The 24,253-nt window shown below is 38.9% G+C and overlaps 1 protein-coding gene across 3 annotated transcripts in view; it reads right to left on the minus strand.

The window, feature by feature from the left end:
- LOC143854723 (DEAD-box ATP-dependent RNA helicase 37-like) overlaps positions 1-24,253 on the minus strand; it is a 92,240-nt gene that overhangs the window by 7,118 nt on the left and 60,869 nt on the right. Inside the window, exons 1-6 of one of the 3 annotated variants that reach the window (XM_077364842.1) lie at positions 22,229-22,627; positions 21,207-21,998; positions 20,713-20,796; positions 15,163-15,405; positions 14,549-14,716; positions 9,913-10,026 (exon numbers count right to left, since the gene is read on the minus strand). In XM_077364842.1, the coding sequence (XP_077220957.1) occupies positions 9,913-10,026; positions 14,549-14,716; positions 15,163-15,405; positions 20,713-20,796; positions 21,207-21,977 (1,380 nt within the window). In that variant the 5' untranslated portion in view covers positions 21,978-21,998; positions 22,229-22,627. Of the gene's footprint in view, positions 1-9,912; positions 10,027-14,548; positions 14,717-15,162; positions 15,406-20,712; positions 20,797-21,206; positions 21,999-22,228; positions 22,628-24,253 lie in introns of those variants that run through there. The other 2 variants (XM_077364826.1, XM_077364834.1) reach the window with 2 other exon arrangements.

Raw genomic sequence — 24,253 nt, forward strand, 5'->3', positions numbered from 1 at the left:
ACTGAAATGACTGAACAGTAGAAGAAGTAACAGATGACTATCAAAGCTTCTAGATAGAAGGGTGTCCAAGATGGCAATGCCACTGATACGGATCGACTGAGCTATGCAAAATGTAACGAGGAGGATTACAGTCAAGTCGATAGAGTCCATCCACCTCATGCCCCAAACCAAAGATCCTGAAAAAGACAGTAAGAGGAAAAAAAGAGATAGAGCAGTTAAGATTTTTGGTGATTTGGCTAACAGAAATCAAATTAAGAGGAGACTTAAGAACACACTGAACGGTTGACAAAGTAAGGCTAGAATGTGGAGAAATAATACCAATACCAGAAATGGGAGTAGCAGTCCCATCGGTATATGGTTTAAACAATCGAAGGGAACCAGTAGTATTAATAGTATGAGGCATATGAAAAAGACTTAAACGATCTACTGTGATGTCCAAAACGGTCACCGCCGTCATATACTGCAAGCACGGAACCATCGATAGATGCATCATGGAACTACCGGATGACACTACTGGGCACGAGAGTAAACCTCCTGAGGGGTGTAATGGATCCGAGCCAAGAATCTGTTGTCTGAGGGACAGAAAGTCAGGGTCCAAGGCATCAAGAAAGTGAATCACACGGAGCTCTTCTCGTTGCTTGGAGAGAACTTCAAAATCAGTTGTGAGGGGCATGAAGACATCTAGCTGCTGACACAGGGAAATGAACTGACTGTAAAATGTAGCTAGAGGAGCCTCGCCACGCTGGAGGCGCATCCACTCCGAGTAGGTAGCGCAAATGCATGTGAAGTTATCAACCCCAGAGTAGAGAACAACCGTATGCTCCCAGATTTCCTTGGAGGTCTTAAGGCACATGATCGTGCCAGCAACATGAGGGGCCATGCTCTTCTAAAGAAGAGTGCAGATCAGGGCATCATCCTACTGTCACTAAGCATAGGAGGGATCTGTGGAAAGAGGAGGATCACGATCAATGAAATCAGCCTTACCTTAAGCTAGGAGGTGGGTCTCAACAGCCATACGCCAATTCAACTAATTGGACCCGTCAAGTTTGACTGTAATCATAGCCATATGTGGGAATGAAGCCTCCACATAAGGGAAATAGCTAGACGAAGGGGCAGAAGGTGGATGAGGTGCACTGACAAGAGGAGGCGTGCTGATAGGAGGACCCATTATGATAGGAGGATCCATAAAGATGGAGAGAGAAGAAGACTCAACCACCACAACAACAAGGAATAAGACAAAAAAGAGGGATAATCACTAGACGGGCCAGAAACCATACTGTGGCTCCGAAGAAGAGTAATAGCAGATATAGAGATAGAAATGCTAACAAGGATGATGAAAGATAACTATCAACAAATGCGGAGCCGCGGGAAGGAAGAAAGAGGGACAAATAGGATTTAGGTCATGAAGGAGAAAAGTGTGAAAAGAAAGAAAATACGAGTATACGAGTAGGATGTGAAAGAAGGGTTGTGAGTTTAGGGTTTAATGGAGAAGAAGATTTAGGGTTTAATAGAGGAAAGAGGGGTGGAGGAGAGGAGAGGTAGTGTGAAGGAAGGGTTGGGATGGGTTTGATGGTTACGTGCCTTACGTCGGCTGGAGAAGGGAGGGTTTCAGGTTTAGGGCGGCTGGAGGGGGAGGGGAGGGGTCGGGTGAGGGAGACCAGGGCTGGAAGAGAGAAAGGATGGGTCAGGTTGTTTCCAGTGATGTGAAGGAGTGTGGGATGGGTTTCCGGCGACGTGAGGGAGACGAGGGGTTGGGTGAGGGAGACGGGAGAGGAGGGAGAGTGAGGGGATGGGGTAACGTGAGGAGGGAGGGGATGGGTTTCCGGCGACGTGACGAGGGAGGAAATGGCTTTCCGGCAGCTTTGGGGGTTTCCCGGTACAGTTAAGGTTAGGGTTTAGATGTTGGTTGGGGTTTTTGACAATAGTTGAGAGGAGAAGAAGAAGAAGAGGGAAAAACAATGGTGGTCCCTAGGGAACCATACCCCAGGGCTCTGATACCATGTTAAGAGAGAAGAGTGAAGAGAAATGAGTGAGTTGAGAGACAGCTCCCCTCACTTGGTATTTATATAAGGAGAGAAAGAGTATAAATACCATAGTGCCCTTAGGCACATATACACCTTCTAACAATCCACATGGAAGCTAGTCTCTCTAGGAGGAATTCACTCAGACCAAAGGGGGTCCTCGCTAATATTCCCATATACTACTACTCCTTGTTCAAATGTTTGATTAGGGTGATCAAATGCATCGAGCAAATCCAAACGAATTTCTTGTGTGTGGGTGGGTCGGAGCACATGATAAGAGAAAGTTCCATGTTGTTAGTTGGAAAGAGGTGTACAGACCTATTAACATGGTTTTAGATTTCAGATTTCAGCCGGGACCGACACCGAAAGTACATAAACCCAAATTTTCGACGAAATTTCACCGAAATTTTAAGATTTCCAACGAAATTGCCGAAACTTCAGCCTAAATCTTGTAAAATACTGAAATTGAATTTCCGAATTTTTCATGATTTCTGCTGAAATTTCGGCTGAAACCAAAAAATTCCGGCTTCGGTTGTGGCCGAAACTGAAACTGACATTTAAATCCTTGCCTGTTAAATCTAGTGGGCTGGGCATCTGAAATTTAAGGAACATTAACTATGCATTGCTGGGTAAGTGGTTGAAAAGATTTGGGGAAGAAAGTCACCGGCTTTGGACTAGATTCATTTAAAGGAAGTACTAGGAATTGGACATCGAAAGACATACAGAAACAATATTTTGACAATGTGGAGGGCAAAGTTCTAAATTTCGACTGAAATCCAAAATTTTTGCCGAAATATTTCGGTTTCGGCCTTGGCCGAAACGAAACACGCCATGAATCAGAATTTTATAGGATTTCGCCGAAATTCCAAATTTTCATTTTCCCCTCTATTTACAAAATTTCCACTGAAATGAAAAAGATTTCCAACTAAATTTTACAAAATTTCCATTGAAATTTAAATATTTCCACCAAAATTGCTGAATTTTCACCGAAATTCCCACCAAAATTTCAGACATTTCCACGACAATTTAAAAAAAAAAACTGAAAATTTTAACATAATCTTAAATGATTTCGGCTAAAATTACCACCGAAACCGATGGTGATGGCAGAAAACGACACCGAAATTTAAAACCTTGGTGGAGGGATATCTTGAAACACAAGCACAAGTTCCTAAAAGACAGCCATTTTAGAGTTTGCAAAGCCGACAAAGTAAGGTTTGGGCAAGACATATGGTATTTGGAAGATACATTAAGGATTTAGGATTTTATTTCCTGACATATTTGGAATGGTTACCAATCAAGAAGCGTGGGTCCAAGAATGCTACAGAATGCTAAAATCATTTGGAATGATTTTATTCCCTGACCATTGTATATTATGTGAGGAAGGCTATCCTGGACAAGATCCTAGCTGTCCAAGAATGCTACAGACGAGACGGGGGGAGGCTATCCTAGAAGAAAATTTTTGACGAAACTACTTTGACTGGGTGGTGGAGAGAGAAGCCCAGTTGATGGCCATTCTGGAGTGTACGTACATCAAGATTGATGTAAGAGATAAAAGGGCTTGGATCTTGACCTCATCTGGGAAGTTCAGCGTAAAAATTTTCTACCTCAATATCTCACCTAGCCCCCCTCCTTCGGTAGCAAGAGTTTGGAGCATTCCTGCATTCCTGCATCACTTTGAGTCTGCCGTCCTGGACTTCCTAGCTGTGGAAAATTTGTGTAATCATAAGATGTTGATCGTTGATCGTTGATCGTTGACCGTTGTATATTATGTGGGGAAGCAGGTGAGTCGGTGGATCATTTGGTCATCGATTGCAGATTTGGCAGAATGTTTGGGACTTGTATCCTTAGGAGATTTCGAATGTCCCGGGTATTCCCACGTTGCATTTCTGACCTACTAGAGAACTAGTATTCTGTGCCCTGGCCAAGGAAAGGCAGAATCCTACTCAAGAAGGAAAAGAATGACCAACTTTTTAAGAACTTTGTTAAAGGCCCATGCTTCATCTACATGAAGATATATCCATCATTATTTCTTGGGTAAGGATTTTTACTATACTTTAGGCATTAGCTTGGACACCAGATGATGTTCGAAGGAGAGTTGCTATTGTTCGGCAAGAGTGGAGCCTATTGCCCCAAGATGGACGAGTCCTGACCATGGATGGCTGATTGAAGGATCTGGCATTGGAAATTCATGTCAGGCAAGAGCTGGGTGTGATTGTCAGAAATGAGCAGAGATCGATCTGAAGGGCTTATCTGGTACTATCAGACTGAAGGACTGATGAGGCGGAAGTGATAGCGGTGTTAAATGATATTCAGATTATTGATGGATTTGACTTGAGCCATCTCATGGTGGAGGGAGACTCCCCAATATTATTAGATGGTTGGACGGGGCTCCTGTGGAGGTTTGCAGAGTTTTTTTATGAGATTCAGGGCCAGTTGATTGGGCACTCAATTGGGTTCCATTGGATGCGGAGATCAGCCGATGGAGACGTAGATAATCTTGCCCGATTGGGAATTAACAAGATGCGATTAGAGATCTTTGATTTTCTTTCTCCCTGATCTTATTATCTATACTTGTTCTTGTTTTCCGTATGCAGGCATTTTCTTGTATTTGCCTCAACCATCGGCCCTCTCTGTTCTCTTCATAATAAAATGATAGTCTACTAAAAAATACTAGGAAACAAAATATCCATATTGGGCAAAGAAATATGAGTGAGACGATAATGTCATAGTATCACCCGATCTTTATTTGTAACTGATTCATAATGAAGAGCAATAGAAGTAGATGGTCCATTATGATCCAGGAGATGGATGCCGCCACTTTCATAACCAACACTAGTCATCCTCATTTTCAGGTCTTGAAAGACACAATAGGAAGGGAAAATGTTACAATGCAGTTAAGCTCTCTGGTAAGACTGCTTAGAGATAACAAATTAGAAGACCATGATGATAGATGAAGAATAGTTGACAATGTCAGTGAAGGTGAAAGTTTGAGGATCCCTTCTGGTATTGCGAGCCATCGATGATTTGAACATTATCTTTATTGGGGCAAGAGGTAAATGAGAGAAAGCTATCATTCTTACAAATCATAGATGCTAAAGAAGTGTGATGGGCGGAAGCATGATGAATACTTAACGATGGTTCTACAATCGATAGGAAGCTTGATGCCGTCTCTAGAGTAACAAGGCTCCCACAGGGATCATCAATGACTTGATCTCGAGGATCACCTGATGGATTACCTGAGACTAACTATAGTGATGCATCCATGGTTCCCTTGTCAGCATACCCTATGTTTTCTCCATTTATAGTAGCAGTATGAGCATTGGATCCCCTAAATCTCAAACTTAAATGAGGATTAAAACTTAAATGAGGATTAAGAACCTAGCACATCTTGATGTGTCTCCTTTTTCACAGTAAGTACAGTTCAATTTATCTTGTCTGTGGCCATCACGTTACTGGATCGTGGAGCAGAGTTGGAAACAAAAGCCAAATTGTTCATGTGGGGCTATAGTATCCCAAATCAGCTTAGAGTTGCCTCTCCTGTTAGTTTCACCTCTTCTGTAGTTGTAGACGGATTCGAGTGATGGAAATGAATCCTTTCCAAGAATTTGAATCCTATATATCACGTTACTGGATCGTGGAGCAGAGTTGGAAACAAAAGCCAAATTGTTCATGTGGGGCTATAGTATCCCAAATCAGCTTAAGTTGCCTCTCCTGTTAGTTTCACCTCTTCTGTAGTTGTAGACGGATTCGAGTCATGGAAATGAATCCTTTCCAAGAATTTGAATCCTATATATCACGTTACTGGATCGTGGAGCAGAGTTGGAAACAAAAGCCAAATTGTTCATGTGGGGCTATAGTATCCCAAATCAGCTTAGAGTTGCCTCTCCTGTTAGTTTCACCTCTTCTGTAGTTGTAGACGGATTCGAGTCATGGAAATGAATCCTTTCCAAGAATTTGAATCCTATATAACTCAAGATCATGATTCAATCATGTTAAAAACTCAAAAATCTTCCATTGCAGAGTTTTTTTCGTCTTATGGCTTAATACAATAGGTCGGTAATGATCAAACACCTCTTAGTTTTGAGTGAAGTAATATTCCTCAATTGTTATCTTCTTCTGGGTGAAATTTTATATATCCTAATGAAATTGATAAAATCAAGCAATGTCGTACCGATGGGAGCATGCGTGCCATAGTATTCCACACTTCCTTTGTTCCAAAGAAAAGAAGACCCACGTTGATGTTAGGTTGCATAGAATGTAGCAGTCAGAACATTATTGTGAGGTCTTCAGACTCCAACTTCTCATAGTTGGGGTCATTTTCCTTTGGTTCAATGATCTTATCATTGATGTATCCCAACTTGGATCTATTACAAATGAACATTCTAGAAGATTGTGACCATTCACGATATTTAGAATCATCCAATGTAAAGTGATTTGGAGTTTTGGACTCCAAGATAATCCATTCATTCTTACCATTAAAAAAAAAGATAATCCATTCATGAGACTGCTTCCCTGGGTCTAATTTGAACTTGAATGGATCACAAAACCTCTCAATGATGTAGTTTCAGACATTTTTATTATCTCTAAACACTATAGAAAAACATGCCAAAAAAATCGGATTCAAACAGCCCTCATAGGAAGTATATCACCCAGGACAAAACAATATATTGTTGATTGATCACAAATACGCTAGACAAATGGTCATTTCTCTCAAGGAACAATCCAACTAAACTGAAATCATTTACATTAATCCTATAAAGAAGGATCAGTCGATTCAGTCCAACCACATTTCAAACAACAGCCATTTTACGTTCCAATAAATACAGATCTATAGATCTGCAAACAGCCATCCAACATTAAAAATAAATCTAAAACAAATCTTATACATACCTTCACGTGATCCTGTCGGACTCGAAATTTTACAACAAGGGCAAAATAGTAAAATCCCTTATTAAAATAAGAAGAGAAAGAAAAGGAGTGGTTATGCATTACACTAGCTCCTAAAGTAAAAAGGGATAAACATAAAAGTTAAATCCCTAAATTTTAGGAAATAAAATGACTCTCGCAAAAGAAGAAGTGAGTCACTCACTTTTCAAAAAAGGGAGTACGTAACTCCCCACAAAAAGGAAGTGGGGATCGTGAAGTTGAGAAAAAAGGGGGTGAGGTGACAGTTGCTAACCACTTCAAGAGAGTTCTATAAATAGACTCAAAATCTTTTAGAAAAGGGATCGATCTGGGCGACAAAAGAGAAAAAGCTACGTGAAGAAAACAAGGAGGAGAAAGAAAGGTGAGAAGAGATTACTGGAATAATGTTTTTTTTTTCTTTTTTTTCTTTGCAGGCTTCTCCCAAGAGGTTCCAGAAAGAAGATAAGAAGAAGACCTTTCTAGTTCGGGAGAAAGAGGAAAATCCCTTTAGAGAATCACTCCCTAAAGGTCCCTTTAGAATCTCTTCCCAGAGGCTCCCTAAAGGGAGAGACCTTTCTCCTCCAGGAAAAAGGATGATAAAGATGAAGGTTCCCAAAAAGAAAGACGGAGGAAAATCCCTTTAGAGAATCTCTCTCTAATCCTCCTCCAGAAGAAGGATGATAAAGATGAAGGCTCCCAAAAAGAGAGACGGAAGAAAATCCCTTTAAAGAATCTCTCTAAAGGCCTTTTAGGATCTCTTCCCAGAGACTCCCTAAAGGGAGAAAACCTATGTTGAGAGAGAAGACCTTTCTCCTCCAGGAGAAGGATGATAAAGATGAAGGCTCCCAAAAAGAGAGACGGAGGAAAATCCCTTTAGAGAATCTCTCTAAAGGTCCCTTTAGGATCTCTTCCCCGAGACTCCCTAAAAGGAGAAGACATTTCTCCTCCAGGAGAATGATGATAAAGATGAAGGCTCCCAAAAAGAAAAAACGGAGGAAAATCCCTTTAGAGAATCTCTCTCTAAAGGCCTCTTTAGGATCTCTTCCCAGAGACTTGCTAAAGGGAGAAGACTTTTCTCCTCCAGGAGAAGGATGATAAAAATGAAAACTCCCATAAAGAAAGACGGAGGAAAATCCCTTTAGAGAATCTCTCTATAAAGGTCCCTTCAGGATTTCTTCCCAGAGACTCTCTAAAGGAAGAAGACCTTTCTCCTGCAGGAGAATGATGATAAAGATGAAGGCTCCCAAAGAGAAAGACGGAGGAAAATTCTTTTAGAGAATCTCTCTCTAAAGGTCTCTTTAGGATCTCTTCCGAGAGACTCCGTAAAGGAAGAAGACCTTTCTCCTCCAGGAGAAGGATGATAAAGATGACGGCTACAAAAAAGAAAGACGGGGGAAAATCTCTATATAGAATCTCTCTTTAAAGGTCCCTTTAGAATCTCTTCCCAGAGACTCCCTAAAGGGAGAAGACCTTTCTCCTTCAGGAGGAAGATGACAAAGATAACATTTTCTCAAAAATCAATTGTAGAGAATCTGTTCAGAAAAGTCAAATCTTCAAAATATCCCTCTTTCTGGAGGACAATCAACAAAAGTTATATTTAGATAGGAAACCTCTTGATGGATAATCAGATGTATTTTCTTTCTTCAAGAAATGTAATTAACGGCCAAATAAAACCGGAAGTGTACGATCCCTACAAAAAGTAATAAAACCTCTTCTCACAAGAGGGGAATTTGATCCCAATTTATTATATGTGTGTGATTATCTTATTCCTGCATGTGAAATTTGTTGTGAACAGATGCTCATCCTCCAACATTCCATAAGATTTCAGATCTGAAGTGAGAGAGGTAGTACAACTGATAAGAGCAATCATACGAACGGCCTATGCAAATAAGCCTTCAACATGGAGGATCAAGATCTTTTTCCCCGTCCAAGAACAAATCGTAACCTTAAAAAGGAACAGAGAAGTTGTAGCTATTCCAGATCAGCTCCAAACATCCTCTTATACAATGCATTTAATTGATGGAAATTGGAACTAGAAACGAAGAAGGAAATATCTAAAGTGATAGAGATAGAGAGGAAGAGCGGAGAGGATAATACTTTTGTGTGTGTGTGGGGGGGGGGGAGTCCTAGGGTTTGAAAGCCCACATATGACAACCTTTTATAACTGTCATGAGTGAAGGGGAAAAGCCCCCTTAAGACATGTGGGCTGCGCTCACTTAAAAGATGAACTCACATTTATAACTTAAGTTGCAAACAAGAGATTTACATATTTACCCTTCTAGTAAAAATAAAAAACAGTATTTCATAAGACATGTTTACAAGTAAGTGGGCCCTATGGTCCACCTATACCAAACACAGATGACAAAATATTTGCAACACATTCAACAGGCAGCTGAAGCAATGGCACTTGAAGTGTCTTCTTCAATCCACATGAAACAGTTAGAGGACTTAAACACCTTCAGTCCTTTAAGGACAGCCCTGTATTCAACTTCACTTGCATCCCTCATACCAACAAGGCCAAAGAAGATAATAGAGCTACATTTGTCTCTGAAAATTTCCCTAGTTCCAGAGGGACAAGGATTAACTCTATAACTATCATAAGAAATAAATTGAATAAACATGAGCACCAAGGAAGCATTTGTATAAAATAATACTTGATCTAGTGATTAATTTTATGGAAATTTTAAATACATAGATTTGGATGTGAGGAAGTTCAAATTGTAAAAACTTGATTAAATTAAAAGCTGAAGAGAAACGAGCTACTGACAGGACAGGTAGCAGATAGAGATGAGAACGAAGTATAGCACAACATTTTGAGTAGAAGGTGCGGTAAAATTCATTTTTACATGGAGAAATAAGTTGTTTTGAATCTCCACTAACTAATTAAAGTTGCATGCTGAGAGGAACTTTCATGTCCTAATTTACAAAATCTATGATAAGTGATAACATAAAGGAAACTAAATATGAAGGGAAAGTGACAACAAACCGGTTGTGTTCTGTCACCATGGATAGCTGTTGCAGGAAAACCATTCATACACAGCCAGTGCTCCAATGAATCAGCACCTCTCTTTGTTTCCACAAAAACTAATGTTAAAGCTTGCTGTCACACAAAAAGACGAGTTTTATAAATCAACCCAAACGAGGATGAATATATATGTGGGATTTTTGCTTATTAGTCCCTACATGGCAAAATAATTGCTTATTAGTCCCTAAGAAAAGCATATTAGCTGAACATTCCTACTTTTAGAAAATATTTGCTAAAAGGTCCCTAAAACTCACCAACTTCAATTTTCTCCGTTAAAAATTTTAAAATAGCAAATTTACTCCCCAACCCATTTAATCACTTTTAGCGTTTTTTTATTTCCCTTCCAATATATTTGGAAAAAAAACTCAAATAAGCAACAATATTATCTCTTCCAATATTCTCGTCAAAACACCTTCACCAAAAAAATTATTTTAGGAATTAAATAAATTGAAAACCCCTCTAAAATAAATTAAATAGGCTCGGTTTGAGTTATCTTTTCTTCATAGATAAATAAAGTAAGAAATTTTAGGAATATTTTTTGTTTCGAACTTTGCTAAGAAATTCCTATCTTGATTGGATTGCAAGAAAATATCTCTGATAGAAAATTATTTCTATGGATTTTTTCTTTCATTGAGGAATTATGTCCGACTAATTTAGAGCGATAACATCATAAACCGAATGTCCCTAACTGAAAATTTGAATAGGGTTGGTTTACCTTATCTTTTTTTTATGTGTAAGAAATAAGAAATTTTAGATTTTTTTTCCTTTTCGAACTTTTCCAATAAAATTCCTACAATCCAACGGGGCCTACGTAGAAGGCATTTCGTAAGAGAAGCACTAATCCATCTTGTATTTAAAGAGATGCAGTTTCAAAAAATCTCTTACAAACCAATTTAAAAGTAAGAAAACACTTCTAAAACAGGATGCCATATTGAAAATAAATGAGGTGTAAATATGACCGATCGATTTGGATGTTTTTTGCATTTCTAAATGTACATGCCTCTCTCTTTTTTTTATGTATGCGGACGTGTAACAATAGATGATCCCAATTTTTAACGGAGAAAAACGAAGTTCGTGAGTTTTAGGGACCTTTTAGCAAGAATTTCTAAAAGTAGGATTGTTCAGCTAATAAGCTTTTCTTAGGGACTAATCAGCAAAAATCCCTCTCTCTCTCTCTCTCTATATATATATATAGAGAGAGAGAGAGAGAAGTGTTTCTGTGCTGCAACGCAGGGAGTTCCCTGCGTAGTTGTGGCTTATAGCGCCTCCCATTGGTCGCTTTTTCTGGGCCCGCAAAGGTGGAGCCGCTAAACGAACAAATGGGAGGTGGTATGAACCACTTAAGCGCAGATAACATCCCTGCGCTGCAACGCAGGAACACTTTTCTCATACATATATATATATATATATGGTATATATATATATATGGTAAAGTGTTTCTGAGCTCGAGCACATATAGCTTATCTGAGCTCGAGCATCAGAATTCATGTGGGCCCATGGGTGATCCAAAGCATTCATTTGAAAGGCCCTCACATGGATAGGGTGTGTACCAAAAATCAGGTCCTTAGGATCATCCTAACCCATCCAAAAGCGGAGGGGAAAATGGACAGATACTATTTTGCCACAGATCTGCCCATTTTTTCCCTCCACAAATGGAAGGGTTAGGATGATCCATTGGATCATCCCAACCCTTCAGACTTTGGAGGCAAAAATGGACAGATTTGTGAAGGTTTATACACGTCCATTTTTGCCTCCACAAATCATAGGGCTGGGATGATCCTATGGAGCTAATTTTTTGGGCACACCCTATCTATTGGAGGGCCTATCAAATGAATGGTTTGCATCACCCAAACAATTTGGGCCCCCACTGTATTTTAAGCCGACGGAGTAGCTAAGTTAGCTTCTCGATCGTGTAGCTACACTCTCTCTCTCTCTCTCTCTCTCTCTCTCTCTCTCTCTCTCTCTCTCTCTATATATATATATATATATATATATATATGAGGGCGTGGTTTCTGAGCTCTAGCTCAGGCTGAGCTAGAGCTTAGAATACACCATCTCCATAGTAGTTTGATCCATCCAACCCATTCATTTTATACTACCTCACATAGATAAGATGTTCCTAACAAACCAGCTCCATACCATAATCCTAACCATCCGACCTATAGCACCATAATTTCTAGCCATCCATTCTAAACCTCCACAAATCATAACCCTAACCATAACCCATAACCCAAACGTGAGTAGGTACAAGTGCAGAAACGGCCACATATTTGTGGGGATCAAGACTCGTCCTAACCCAATCAAAGGTGGGGGGGAATGGACAGACACTGAGTGTCCATGTTTCTGCCCATTTTCCCCTCCACAAATGGCAGGGTTAGGATGATCCAATGGGGCTGATTTTTGGGCCACACCCTATCCATGGAAGGGCCTTCCAAATGAATGTTTTGGACCCCAAAAATGTGGGCCCCCACCCTGTTCCTGCACACACGTGCAGGAATCCTTTCCTCATATATATATATATATATGAGAAAAATGTTGCTACGCAGCTGCTCAGATAGCTTATTTGAGCAGCTGCTTCAAAAACTCATGTGGCCCCATATTTTTTGGGTGATCTAAAGCATTCATTTGGAAGGCCCTTCCATGAATAGGGTGTGTACCAAAAATGAGCCCTTAGGATCATCCAAATCCTGCCATTTGTGGAGGGAAAAAATGGTCAGAAACAATGTCTTTCCATTTTCCCCTCCACCTTTGATTGGGTTAGGATGATCCTATAGGGATGATTTTTGGTACACACCCTATCCATGGAAGGGCCTTTCAAATGAATGCTTTGGATCACCCCAAAAATGTGGGCCACATGAGTTTTTGAAGCAACTGCTCAGATAAGCTATCTGAGCAGCTGCGCAGGAACACTATTCTCTCTCTCTCTCTCTCTCTCTCTCTCTCTCTCTCTCTATATATATATATATATATATATATATATAGAGAGAGAGAGAGAGAGAGATGAGGGCGTGGTTTCTGAGCTAGAGCTCAGGGTGAGCTAGAGCTTAGAATAGACCATCTCCCATAGTAGTTTAACTCATCCAACCCATTCATTTTATACTACCTCACATAGATAGGTTGTTCCTAACGAACCAGCTCCATACCATAATCCTAACCATCCGATCTATAGGACCATAATTTCCAGCCATCCATTTTAAACATCCACAAATCATAACCCTAACCATAACCCGTAATCCTAACCATAACCATAACGATAATCCTAACTATAACCTATAGAACTAATGGGTTGGATGACTCAAACAACAATGGGAGATGTGATTTCTGAGCTCTAGCTCAGGCTGAGCTTGAGCTCAGAAACCTTTTCCTATATATATATATATATATATAGAGAGAGAGAGAGAGGGAAAGGATGGTGAGCTTGAGCTCCCAAAACATATGGGTCCCACATTTTTTGTGGTGATCCAAACCATTCATTTGCAAGGCCGTATCATAGATAGGGTGTGTACCAAAAATCAGCTCCATAGGATCATCCTAACCAATCCAAAAGTGGGTGGCAAAAATGGGCAGATTTGTGGACAAACGGTGTCCGTCCATTTTGCCAGCCAGCTAATCTTTGATACACACCCTATCTATGATAGAGCCTTATAAATGAATGGTTTGGATCACCACAAAAATGTGGGACCCATGTGTCTGGGAGCTCAAGCTCACCATAAGGATGATGCGCTCAAGCTCACCATCCTTTTCTTCATATATATATGAGGAAAGTGTTCATGAGCTAGAGCTCAGATAAGCTTATCTGAGCTCTAGCTCAAAAACACATGTGGCCCCACCTTTTTTAGGGCATCCAAAGCATTCATTTGGTAGGCCCTTCCATGGATAGGGTGTGTACCAAAAATCAGATCGATAGGATCATCCCAACCCAATCAAAGGTGGAGGGGAAAATGGACAAACGCCGTGTGTCCATGTTTCTACCCATTTTTTCCCTCCACAAATGGCAGGGTTAGGATGATCCTATAGGGCTGATTTTTGGTACACACCCTATCCATGGAAGACCCAAAAATGTGGGGCCACATGTGGTTTTGAGCTCAAGCTCAGATAAGCTTATCTGAGCTAGAGCTCAGGAACACTTTTCTCTCTCTCTCTCTCTCTCTCTCTCTCTCTCTCTCTCTCTCTCTCTCTCTCTCTCTCTCTATATGTATATATATATATATATATATATATATATATATATATATATATATATATATATCAACAAGGTTTGAAATTTTGGTTTCGGCTGAGACTGAGGCCGAACCCAAAATTTTGGCCGAAATTCGGTAGAAAATATAAAATTTTCAAAAACTTTAGAATTTAAAATTTTTAGCTGAAATTTCAGTAATTTCGGCTAAAAATTCTAAAATCCAGAATTTTAAATTTTTAAAATTAATATTGGCCAAAATTTGGCCGAAATTACTGAAATTTCAGAACTTCTGCTGAAATCTAGGACCAACACCGAATCAAGGTAATTTCGGTGTCAGTCCCGACCGAAATCCGAAATATTTCGGATTTCAGCCGAAATTTTAAACCATGGATAACAGTTGTAGCAAAACGCCAGTACCTTGCCATGAGTTCCATTTGCTCTTTGGGCATGAAGAAGATCCATCAGGTAACTTCTTTTATCAGTCTCCTGGACAAATTCAACTCTCTGGGCAATCAAGTCTGTACTCGAACCAACCCTTCCAACGGCCAGAAAGATGTAGTTCGAAAGAAAATCAGAAGCCAATCTCTGCAAATGAAAAAAGAAAAGAAAAACCATGTGAAAATATGAAGTTGATTACACTAATATACTGCAATATCTTTTCAAAGCATACAGCATTTGCAATGGTTACGCCCATTGAATGAATTATTAGACAAATATCTTGAATCATGACACATCCACAATCTTTAGATGGGACAGAGTTAAGGCCATTGTTTAAAATTCCATGGCTCGACTTGGTTTGGATCTACCAAGGTTATCAAAAACTCCTTTGAACCAACTGAGTTACTAAAAAGCCTGTGAGGTCAATCATTGACTCACTGACTCGACTAGGACTTAACATGGACGAGTTCTTGTCCTAATACGGTAGAACATGAGATATTTTCTAGGAAAGTAATATTCTAAAGAGGGTCATTTTAAATAGAATTTTTTTGCAACCATAGATAAGGCAGTTTTAAGGTACAGAATAAACCAACCTGTATCTCAGTTGGAAAGGTAGCACTGAAAAGCATTGTCTGCCTTATACCTGGCTGAGGCATGTCCATCCTCTCAACAATCTTCCGAATCTGAGGCTCGAAGCCCATATCCAACATCCGATCAGCCTCATCCAAGGCCAAATATTTTATCATCTGAAGTGAAACCCTTGCTCTCTCAATCAAATCCACTAAACGTCCAGGAGTGGCAACTAGGATGTCAACTCCCCTTTCCAATTCACGTAACTGTGGAACCACGGAGTTTGGTCAACATAAGAAGGGACAGAGCTTAGCCAAAATAAGAAATCACAATTTACTGGTGACATAAGTGAGGAACGTCATTACCAAAAAAAGGGTGTGGATGTCATTTCGATCTTTTAGTATAATAAAAAAAACACAAAGAGTAAGAACAAAAAGATATGGCCAAATTGATCATGTTCTAAAGGTACAACATTAAAACTAAATCAATATGTAAGACCCTATGGAATTCCGGTGTAGTAATAATCCGGGCAATAATGAGATTACATGAAGAAGTCAGGTTTTAGCAGTTAATATATTGCTTGCAAGTGAATCTCATTACCTTTGATCCAACCAAGAAACAAAAAAAGAAATAACAACAATAAAACCCTATGTTAATCATTTTTCTTATTTTTTTGGTAAATCATGCCATTCAGGAAACATTATTCAGTAAGTTAGTTGATTTTTAATTTTTAATTTTATTTTATTTTTTTGGTTTTGGTGAATCATACCATTTTTTTTTAAAAGATGTGGTGAATCATACCATTGAGGAATGATAATTTCAATAAGATGATATTAAATCATTCCCCATAGGATTTGAATAAAACAATCAACCCTATTTACAAGAATTGAGCATAAATTATAACAACACAGCGGTATACTCTGTTCTTAAAAGTACTTTTCTAAAGAATCCTTAACATTATAGAAAGGATCAAGTCAGAAAAACAAGAAATGTTCTTGCGGAAGCTGAAATTTTATTTTATTTTGGAAACATTCTTGTGGAAGCCGAAAATGACTCACATAGCTTAGTGTACAAGCCCAAAATGTCTTAAATGGGTTAGAGTGTAGGTGTGCATATTTTCAAATGATTTGAAGAAAGGCAATAATATGAGGAATCTTTTCCAGCATTTTCCAAAACTATTGCAAACTTATAACAGCAGAGAATGCCTATTTAAGTAATTTAGACATGCACATAGGAGTCAACCATGCAACTTTGGAAACCCGACATGTCATTGTGTCAAAAATGGTGATTAAAACATAATAATGACAGATGATCTGACCTCTATTGTGGAGTTAATCGCACCAAAACCAAACTGGTTTTTGATGGATGATGTCAGCCATGTACTTTTTTGTTTTTTAATCTCAGCTGTCACAAAAAGTGACTGAATGATGTTTATAAAAGTGAATCTAGCGCAACAAAGAAAAATCTTATTTCCTATTGAATGGTAGCAGGGAAAAAACATATTAAGCCTATATAAATTTAAACATTAAAGAAACAAGAAACCAGCACAAGCTATGCTCGAACATGATTCATGCAAAAAATATGCACTTTATAACTACATTTTTATCAGGAACAGATAGGCAGAAAGATTACATGAGTGATCAAGAGTCAAGACCATTGAGTTTGTGGATCCACACAAGGCAACCAACATGATCCAGGTCATATACATCGCTGATTAATTCCAACAAAAATCAACGGTTTAGCTTCTTTTGGTGAGTCGCTAAATACACCTTTATTTGAGCAAGGTTCTAGTATCATCCAATTATGGTGGGATCGGCTACAATGGGCTAGAGCTAGACTTACGCTAGACTAGTTCAACAGATTCGATCATACATATGTGACATGCATGGTGCCTAGAGTCACCTTTCTTTGCTTCTTTTTTTTTTTTTTTGTGGGAATTTGTTTGATAAAAAAGAAACCTTTAGATTCCAACAGTAAGATAGTTAGGTTTTTCATTTTCCTTTGTTTATAGCTAAGCTTTTTTCTTTTTAAAAATTTTGAATATTTTGACGTAGACATTATATTATAGTATATAATAATACATAAAACCCATCAATATAATTATTTCATATGTAAGACAGTTAATAGTAACGGCTTAAGCTTTTGGAGAAGGCATTATTTATCTTTTATACTTTAACAATCCCCTGCACGTGTGGCCCACTTGGCAAACACATGGCACATGTGGTCCCACTTTGGGCCGACCATCGCATGTGGATTTTTGCTATCTGGGAGGTTTGAACTCGAGACCTTTGGCTCTGATACCATATTAACTTACCAACTTCTCCAAGGGCTTAAGCTTTTGGAGAAAGGCATTATTTATCTTTTATACTTTAACAAATAGCTATAAAGAAACGTTATGGGAGAGGCGTGAGAAACAGTAGACCATTTGTTCCTGCATTGTAGAACAACAAGGTATGTGTAGACAAAAAGTCTATGTTGATTTGGTATAGCATGGGTGTTTCCATCCACACTTTCTAAGCTCCTGGACTGTTTGTTGTATTCTCAATTGGCAAAAAAGTGTTAAAATCTTGTGGAGTGTAACATTGCTCACTACGATATGGGTGCTATGGAAAGAGATAAATGTTAGCGTGTATAAGGGTCTAGTGAAGACTCCTCACTACCTCTTCAACAAGGTGCTTGCGCTGACCATAACATGGGTTAGAGCCCTACCTAGATTCATATTTGTCTCAATGGATGATCTATGGAAGGAAGTTTGTTTAAGCAGGACGCAGTTAGTAGTTGAGTCATGGGTCCCGTCTAGGGAAGGTTCCTTTAAGCTAAACTTTGATGGTTCTAGCTTGGGAAATCCTGGGCCGACAAGAGCAGAGGACTTCTTAGGAACCATGGAGGTAGCACAATTTCATTTTCAGGCCCCATCGGGTTTGCAGACTCCAAAGGGGACGAGATTAGAGCCGTTCAGCAAGGTATAAGGCTGATTGACCACAACATCCTCAATCAGGTCATCGTGGAAGGGGATTCTTTCAATGTGATAAAATGGTTGAAGGGGACTCTCCCACATCCTTGAAGATCTGCTCATTGGATAGATGATATCTTAGAGCAAATAGAGGGATGCTCTATCGCCTTCCATCACATCAGGAGAACGACGAATAGTGAGGCGAATAGGCTAGCAAGGGAGGGAGCTTCGGGGCAGTATTGGAAGCGTTTGATTTTCTCCCCCATGAGGAGTTTCAATTGTATTTTTTGGTTTTCTTCTCTATTTGGGATGTACATTGATCATCTCAATCGCCAGGCTGATCACCCCCACCCCCGTTCTTTTTCTTTCTAATTCAATTCTTTACCATTAAAAAAAAAATAGCTATATAGAAACCTACATTATAGCGTATTTAACAACCACTGAGGATTTACATTGACAAAATATTTAGATGCTAAAAAAATTAATCTATAAGGTATTTAATAGCTAAAGGTAACTTTACATTTACAAGGTTTTAATTTTTAACTAACCATCGAGGCCACCCAAATTTTTCCATTACAATATAGGGTACAAGCAAATGGTACATACTATGCACGAACACTATTCATGCAAAAAATGCAATCTTTTATGACCGCATCTTTACAAGATAAAAATAGGGCTGAGCTTAACAATGTAAGATATAAGGTAGTCAATAAAAAATTACATTTATAAGGTATCTAAGGGTTAAGGAAATCTTATAGTTATAAGCGATGTTGCATGGATTCTTTGCCCCCATGCCGAATCCGTGTTGACACATTTCGACACGCGAATCGGACAAGAATTCACATGGACACACCTAGATTCTTGTCGTAACCGAGTCTCGCTCTAATCCTTTTTCTTTTTTTTGGACGAATCCAACACATCAATTTCGCTTTTAAAATTCGAGCTCTGTATATTTTCCTTTTAGACGTGTTTTCCTCTAAACATTTTCTCTAAACGCACAACACGTCCTCTCCTGATAAAAATCATAGTGCCTTGACCGTCCACCCTTGAACATCGACCCCCTCCCCCCTTCTTCTACTCTCTTAATAAAAACCCTAATGCCTCGACACTTCGTCGTCAAATTTTGTTCATGAATATATATATATATATATATATATATATATATATATATATAGTTAATTTTTAAATTTTTAACTCTTATTTTGTTTATTTTTTAATAAAAATTGTCGAATCCACGAATCCTAGTTTTGAGGGTTTCCCGAATCCATGTCGGATCCCAACACACGAATCGGAATCCATGCAACACTGGTTATAAGGTTTAAATAACCTCAGGAATTATCCATGTTTCCCCAGCATATACAAAAAAGATAAAAAAAAAAATCACATTTTTAAGGGTTGTTAAAGGTGGTCTTACATTTATAAGTTTTGAATAAACTCACGAGCTTACCCATGTTTTCCCATTATATAGACAGAAAATTTGCAAATAACGAAATTTACATGTATAAGGAAATTAATAGTCAATGGAAAATTTGCATTTAAATGGTTTTAAATAACGTCGGGGTCTTCCCGAGATTTGCCAGTACAAATGGTATAGATATATCAATAAAGCATGCTGACATCTGTCTGACATGCAAGTTACCATATGTATACATTAAAGAAGGGAATTTTCCAAAAATATGGTTTTCCTTGTTATTAAATACGGCATAAAAACCTCTCGAGACGCATGAGAAATGCTACATACCCCGATGAAAGAAAAAATACCTGCACTGAAGCTACGAGATGTTAATTAATAATGTAAACTTGTAAAATATAACCCTGAAGCTTAATGTCGCTCAAAAAATATTTAATAGATCACAATGCATGGAAAAAGTCAGATTGCAGAGAATTCACGCCCAAGGCTTTTTTGAATTTTTTCTGGCTAAGCAAAGAAAAAATTCTGTTAATAGGAAAATGTCTGCAAAGTGGTATTAAAAAAAATAGGAAAGTATCTGCAAAGATAGATTGAATGGGAGCAATCAATCATGCATATAATGCCAAGACATAAGATAGGTAACATTCATGGCATAATTTCCAATTGAGAGCTGCCAGGAAGACCCACCTGTTTTAGGAAGGTCCCTAAGAGCCCCCACTCCCCTACTGCATCGTGTCCAACAACACATTAATAACCATTTTTTCATGACAAGAATGAACTTAGTTTTTTGATAAAATGATAATCACACCCCTACTTTAGTAAACTTGGCAACATTAGGGTGAATGTTTGGGGCACTCCGACAATATTAAAGCAACCGTGTAGTGCTATCGTTTTTTTCCCAATTTGTTTCAGTTCTTTTCTCTCTTTTGTTTTTAATGAAATATTTTCATCTGCTAAACAAACAACAAAATGGAGAATGAGGATATGATGCAAAGTTATAAGCTGGGTGCAATTCAATTCATAGTTTGAAAATTTGCCAGCCTCAGCTTTCAAGTTTACTTGAATATATGTAGAATGCATCCAATAGTTTCGGGACAAAGAACCTTTTCGATCTCTGACTGCATTTCTTTCCCCTACTTGTTAGTAATATACACAAGTAATAAGTTCGCTGAAAGAAGGCAGTGAAAAGAAGTAGAAAAAATACCACACCTGTTGATGAATTGGTGCTCCTCCGTATGCAACAACTACCTTGACACCCGTTCGATACGCGAACTTCTTAGCCTCCTCATGTATCTACATAATCACAAACCACAGAAAGGCATACCAATTATAGGAGGGAAATAGTCAAATCATGATGTGATTCAGTCATATGAGCATCCACTAGATTTATGTTTTTTCCTATTGGACAATTAGACATGTGTTATTTTCTTTTATTAGTATATTATTCGGATTACTAATATTTTTATTTAGCCTAGATGCGGGGGATGTCCATATCACCTATGGCGCACCATACCTTTTTTTTCGATTGTGGACAGACTAGCACATCATTATTCCTTCTTAGTTACACAACTGATTTCTTTGGCATACTACTTGCTGTTTGTTGACTTTATTCTGTTATGAGAATGTATGGTGTTCTAGATTTGCATTAAATCATAATCAAATCATATTACCCATCAGCCAAATTTGGAGCTCAGTAAATTCACCTGGCACGAAAGCTCTCTTGTCGGGGAGAGAATGAGGGCAAGCGGATATGCTATCCGAGCACCACGTTGTGGCAGATAGGGTGTACAGTTCCTCACAATCCCACAAATTATAGGAAAGCAAAACGCCGCAGTTTTCCCAGACCCAGTCTGTGCGCAAGCCATGAGGTCTCTTCCAGCAAGAGATATAGGTATAGCATGACGTTGAACTGGCGTTGGCTTAACATACTTGCACCTTTGAATGTTCATGTTAAGATCATCCCCTAAATCAATCTCCGCAAAAGTGTTTACAGGCGGAGGCACATCGGTCCCACTAGTTTCAACAGGTATATCTTCATAGGCATCAAAATTGATACCATCACCACCATCAACCTCCTGCTCTGATACCTCCAATTCAGCAAATTTATCGGCGATTTCAAAAGGGTTCGGCTCTCGAACCCTACCCCGGTCCCCTCGCCCACGACCTGGCCTGCCAAATTCTCTACTGCTTGAACGGCTCATCAGGTAATTCTGCGAAGGTACATTGCCGAATTCTCTGCTGCTTGAACGGTTCAATGGGTAATTCTGCGAAGGCACATTGCCGAATTCTCTACTGCCTGAATGGTTCAAAGGGAAATCGGGCAAGGGAGCATTGTAAGATGGAGCTGGGGCATTATCAATGGATGAAGAAGTTTTGTTTCTGAGATGTGGAGGAATGTAAGAAGAACGAGTAGGGCGAGTCGCAGCTCGAAATTCGGATGCTTGCGCTGTGGAATCAGACCAAGACGATGCCATTGTAAGGGAGAAATTTCAATCCTGTGTACAAGAGAAGGTTGAGTAATTTAGCTACCTAGAATGTAAACTATGCTCAGAAACCCTAGAACAGCAAAAACAGGAAATGGTTACTTTTTTCTGGAAATTCTAAACCCTAAACCCCTTCCTCAGAAAAAAACCCACAAAAACCTAGAAAAGCTCAGCAGAGAAACAGAAAACATAGTGAGATTATTTCTCCGAAAATTTCGAAAACCCTAGAACAAAAAAAAAACCTGGAAAATCCAAAGAAGAGAGCCAAAAGCCTACGAGTCGAACAGCTTCTCTGCAATACTTACAATTCCACAAGCCCTAGAATTTGTAGCCGAGAAGTATTGAAGAGACTCTAGAAATATTCTTCATCATAAATATCAAAGATTTCTTTCCTGGCTTAAACCCTAAAAATAGAAAATCGTGCTTGGGATTTCAGCAGCGATGCAAATAGAGGAGTTTGGTTTCAGGGAGAAAATAGGAAAAAGGAGAGGACATTTTCGTAGTTTCGTCTTTTTATTTTTGAAAAATGGAGTCGAATTCAAATCCAATTAAAAGTTACTGGGACACCTAGCAGCGCTGTATGCTGTCGTAATTCACGTCACAAAGGATTCGGTGTCTTTTCCGTCCATATTTGAATATTTCATTATTTCGGGCTCTTTTGAGTGGCATTTGATATACATTGATTCCCTAGCCCGGTCTCTTTTGAGTGGCATTTGATATACATTGATTCCCTAGCCCTCCAAAGGAAATCCCAAGGCTCTATTCATTTGTTTTCTAGCAGCATGAAAAGAATCTGACGTGGAAAACTGGAAAAAAAAAAAGAAAAAGAAACTGTGAGAAAATTCATTTTGTGAGAAAATTCCGTTGTTCACTTGGCCGGGAAAGAAAAAGAAAGTATGCAGGCAAAGTGGCTTTCTTAGGAAAGTGATTTTCTCACCTTTTTGGTGAGAAAATTTAGAGGGAAAGTGCAAGAAAGTTCATTTTCCACGTCATTATTTATATTTTCCACCTGTGTAATTATGCTTTCCTGAGAAAATAAGTGAACGACGGAAAATGTCAAATCATGTCCAATCACGGGAAAATTTGGCTTACTTTCTTCTCCTTTCCTTTCTCAAGAAGGCAAGTGAACAGAGCCTAAGAGTGCGTTTGGATTATAGGAATTAGGAATCGGTATTGTCATCACATTCCAATTCCCTCTTCAAAGGGAGTGGCAATTTCGATTCTATTGTTTGGGTAAACATGGGAATTTATTAGGGAATCATAGACATCAACTTGCAACCACCGTCAATCCTTGATGAATCCAATACCCATTTACAGTTCCTTGCACTACTTTTAAAAATGAATCCATTGTCCCTCAATAACAAAAGGATTGAAGACCCATTTAAATTCTAAATTTCTAACACAATGCTGGGAACTTGTTTACAAACTGCAATGTGACCTAAAACTTCTGCTTCCGCTAAGATTTCTTCCAATTTTTTTTCAGTTTCAGAGAATCTGCACGAAGAGTTTAAACTCAGTAACCAGAGAATTAGATATTATGTAGTTATTCGACCTAAAATTGAAAACGATAGGATTTCAAGAAGATTTAGGGTTCATCTTCAGTCTCATCTTCTTGAAGCCAATCCGATAATTTCCAAGGGGATATTAGAAATGAGGTTTTCTGGATTTCTGAATTGGTTTCAGCGGCCGTAATGGTGATTTGAGTAAGGAAGCCATGAGAGGTTTTCTTAACCAAGAGGAAAGCAAAGTGTTGGCTTTTACGGAGAGAGAGAGAGAGAGAGAGAGAGAGAGAGAGAGGGAGAGAGAGAGAGAGAGATGTGCTTTTTTTAGAGAGATTTGGTGAGAAACGTGCTTTTTTTGGAGGTTATGTTTTTTTGGAGAGTGACGTGTCAACGGAATCAGAATACCATCTCATGGGGCGGATAACGGAAGACGCTCAAAATTCCAAGATTATTTCCAGTCGGTATCCCCATTATGTTACCATGCTTGAAACCAAACGCATGAATTTCAGCAAAAAGAATCATATTCTGTTTCTTGTTTCTGAAACCTGCGATCCAAACACACCCTAATATTAAGAATGGCCACTACACCGGCAACGTTCTTGGGCCAGCTATTGGCAACCAACAAAAATCCTAAACTAAGAACGACAAAGTTATTAAGTATACCGGCATCGTCTTTTTCACTTGATCCGAGTTGATTAAGATAGATAGTCAGTCGGTAGTTCAAAAACGTCAACGTTATTAAACTTACCTCCAGTGTTTTTCCCA

This window comes from Tasmannia lanceolata, unplaced genomic scaffold (assembly GCF_043159265.1).
Source record: "Tasmannia lanceolata isolate RefF3 unplaced genomic scaffold, GAP_Taslan_0.1 ptg000003l, whole genome shotgun sequence".
NCBI classification, from domain to species: domain Eukaryota; kingdom Viridiplantae; phylum Streptophyta; class Magnoliopsida; order Canellales; family Winteraceae; genus Tasmannia; species Tasmannia lanceolata.